The sequence below is a fragment of the Morone saxatilis genome, unplaced genomic scaffold (genome assembly GCF_004916995.1).
Source record: "Morone saxatilis isolate NCDOM2014 unplaced genomic scaffold, NCSU_SB_2.0 Contig10, whole genome shotgun sequence".
In the NCBI taxonomy this organism is placed as follows: domain Eukaryota; kingdom Metazoa; phylum Chordata; class Actinopteri; family Moronidae; genus Morone; species Morone saxatilis.
In genome coordinates this window covers 17295039-17297930 of record NW_023339652.1, presented here as the reverse complement: position 1 = coordinate 17297930, position 2892 = coordinate 17295039, and the positions used below count along the sequence as shown (strand labels likewise).

General features: G+C 39.7%; 1 protein-coding gene across 1 annotated transcript in view; it reads right to left on the bottom strand.

The window, feature by feature from the left end:
• Positions 1 to 2892, bottom strand: part of mkln1 (muskelin 1, intracellular mediator containing kelch motifs) — a gene marked incomplete at its 3' end in the record, with an annotated part of 22815 nt that overhangs the window by 17962 nt on the left and 1961 nt on the right. Inside the window, 1 exon segment of the mRNA XM_035679250.1 lies at positions 361 to 503. Within this exon segment, the coding sequence (XP_035535143.1) occupies positions 361 to 503 (143 nt within the window).

The window sequence follows — 2892 nt, the reverse complement described above, 5'->3', positions numbered from 1 at the left end:
TCTTTAGGAGATGCCCCCAAGAAGTGTATTATAACTAACTGGGAGCTCTGGCCATTAGCTGCAGGAACTCCAGTTTGCTAGAACCAATTCTGGTCGTTCTGTTTTCTATCGACAGTACTCGGGCACTTCTAGTGATTAAGACTAGGGTAAAAAAAAAAGTTCCCCCTTTAAGTGATCTTCTACGGCAGGCCTTACTGCCAGGCTGTGCTTCACCCCCAACAAGCTACAAACAATCCCCATTTCTCTCACAAAATAACAAGGAATGCTGCAAATTGCACTCCAACTTCACACTGAAGCTGCTGAAAATTCAATAATCACTGAAAATAAACTGTTGGACTGGTATAAGCAGCCACATCTCACCTGGACAAAAGCTCTGTCATGTTCTCTTCACTCATCCCACCAAACACTTTAAACTTCTTCAGGTTGCAGACATGAGTCTTCTCATACTTCCCAAAGGTGATGCTCTGAACAATCGCCGGCCTTTCCAATTTCAAGATTAAAAACTGAAGAAAGAGAGGGAGAGAAACATATTAGTGTGTGTGGAAGATTGCAGGAAATTGCCTGTGCTTACGGCAGGGCCGGCCACTGTGAAGAGATTTGCTCATTATCTAAATGACCACAGCAGGGTCAATCTACAGCGTCAGGTAAGTGGCATTACATACAATCTATGAGCCACATCCACATGTCAGGGGTGCTCTAACAATCCGGGACATGTAATGACAAATCGTTGGCGGCCATTAGGCCAGAACGAGTGGGAGACCACAGGGCGGAACATTGATTAAATGTGCCACTGGAAAGCAGGCATTTAACAGACCCCAGGGACCAAAGCTTTCACACCCACTCATAAAAAATATTCTATCAATCCATGTCCCTCAGCCTTTATCAATATTGAATAATATACCTTTAGAAAACAGTGATGTCATTCATGAGGCTTTCCACATGAATTTCAACCTTTATCATCAATAAAACTAGTGACTTTGACTCTCCCGTCAGGCACTGATCTCGTTCTTTCGGCCCAGTTAGTCCTGAGTCAGAATGTGCTAATACAGCCCGATCCTTCCATCAAGCTCCTCATACGTTCAAGGTCATAACTGACAGATTACGGCTTTCAATGGTTGATGGAGGAGGAACAAACTATCTGTTTGATTTAAACGTGTCCGGCAGTGGCAGTGTAAAATAGTCTATGTGTATTACTGTTTTGGTTTGATATGAATAACACGTGCCAACATTGGGAGTTTCCCTATTAACAACATGAGCTGTTTTCATAAATTATGACTGCATTTACTTTGTGTGAACATGTTTTTGCAGAGATCAATTACAAGTAGTTCTTTCCTAGATGCCCCACCTCAGCCTCAGTCTCAGCCTCCTTCCACTTCAGATACTGATCTTAAGTGAACTTCACCAAAGTCCCCTCTCTTAGTAAAGTCTATAGTATCTTTGGACCTGGCACTCAGAGATTCAGTGTTTTGTTAAAGCTGACAGTTTTCTAATGTCCAAACCAGAATGCAATATTTCTGCCAAACATCTCAAGCTACAATCCAATGAAGCAATGATAGCACAAAATAGGTTTAACTTCAGTGTGTGGGATGAGGGGTTTGCTGTGAGGACGATGTTAACAGGGGTTTAAGAAACAAATTGTATTAAATAGCATTTTTTTCAAAGTCATCTTAAAGCAATACAGTAGTGAAAAACAATGCAGACATTTATGCACATACTGGATATGGGAAGTAACGGTACTTAGGGGGCTGCAGCACCTCCGAGAACCAGGAATTATGACAAACCATCAATTGTTTGAGAGAGGAAGTGTCTTTCCAGACATTTGTCATTTTAGATTTTATATTAAATGCAGCCAATTCTTATAACTGAGAAGCTGGAACTGGCATCCCTCAAACAATTAATTACCAGTTTACCAATTTGATGTTGGTCGACTAGTTAATCAGCTAATCATTTCAGCTCTCATACCAACATTGCTAAAACTGCAACTTAGAAATTAATCAACTTTAATTAAATGGCTAAATATTGCCAATGTGACTGTGCTTGAGTTTTCAAACAATAATAGAACTTATAATAAATTATATTCTAGTGAGAATGCTGCCTAACAAAACATTCACACTATCTTTATTTGTTGCTTCTTTCTCGTGTTGTTAGCCTCACTGTAGCACACAGCTGTGTTACTAGACATAAACATAGTGAGACCAGCGAGCGGTTAACCATTGTTTTGAAAGGCTTCACTTCCTCTTACCATACAACACAAACTTTCAGATTTAACCTCAGACTCTACCTGCCACAGTGTCGCTGCAGTCGGTCACTGAGTTCAACAGATACAATGAGAGACAGCAACTTCTTCACTGTATAAAGAATGCACACACTTCACACATGCATACTGCTGGGTGGGCACTCAAAGCACAAAGCCTCACTGCCAGTAAGGGGATTTCATAATCAGTTATCAGCCAACTTGAACAGCAATTCATGAATTTCTTATTAAAAAATTATAAATTAAGATAAATAATGTCATCACTAAAACCTGTTCCTCTTACATCACCAAGGTAAGTGTAGCATGCTGTTGTTGGGTTCTGATCACGGTTGCTATACAATTTGTTTCTGTGATCAAATGTGAACATGTGATCGGCTACAGCCAAAAGGAGCTTGTCAAAGATGAATTATACATCTATGGTTTTTGAGACGCACATTAAGATTAAACCTGTCCTGTATATTCATAGCCTTATTTATAGCCTAGATTACCTTTAAATTACACTGCTGTTTATATATATTTTTGTCCTGTGCAATTATATTTATTTCTACACCGTGCCACTACCTCCTGCTGTGTCCTGTGCAATGTATGGAACATCATGATCACATCTGTATATAGTGTACATATTTATACTACTTATT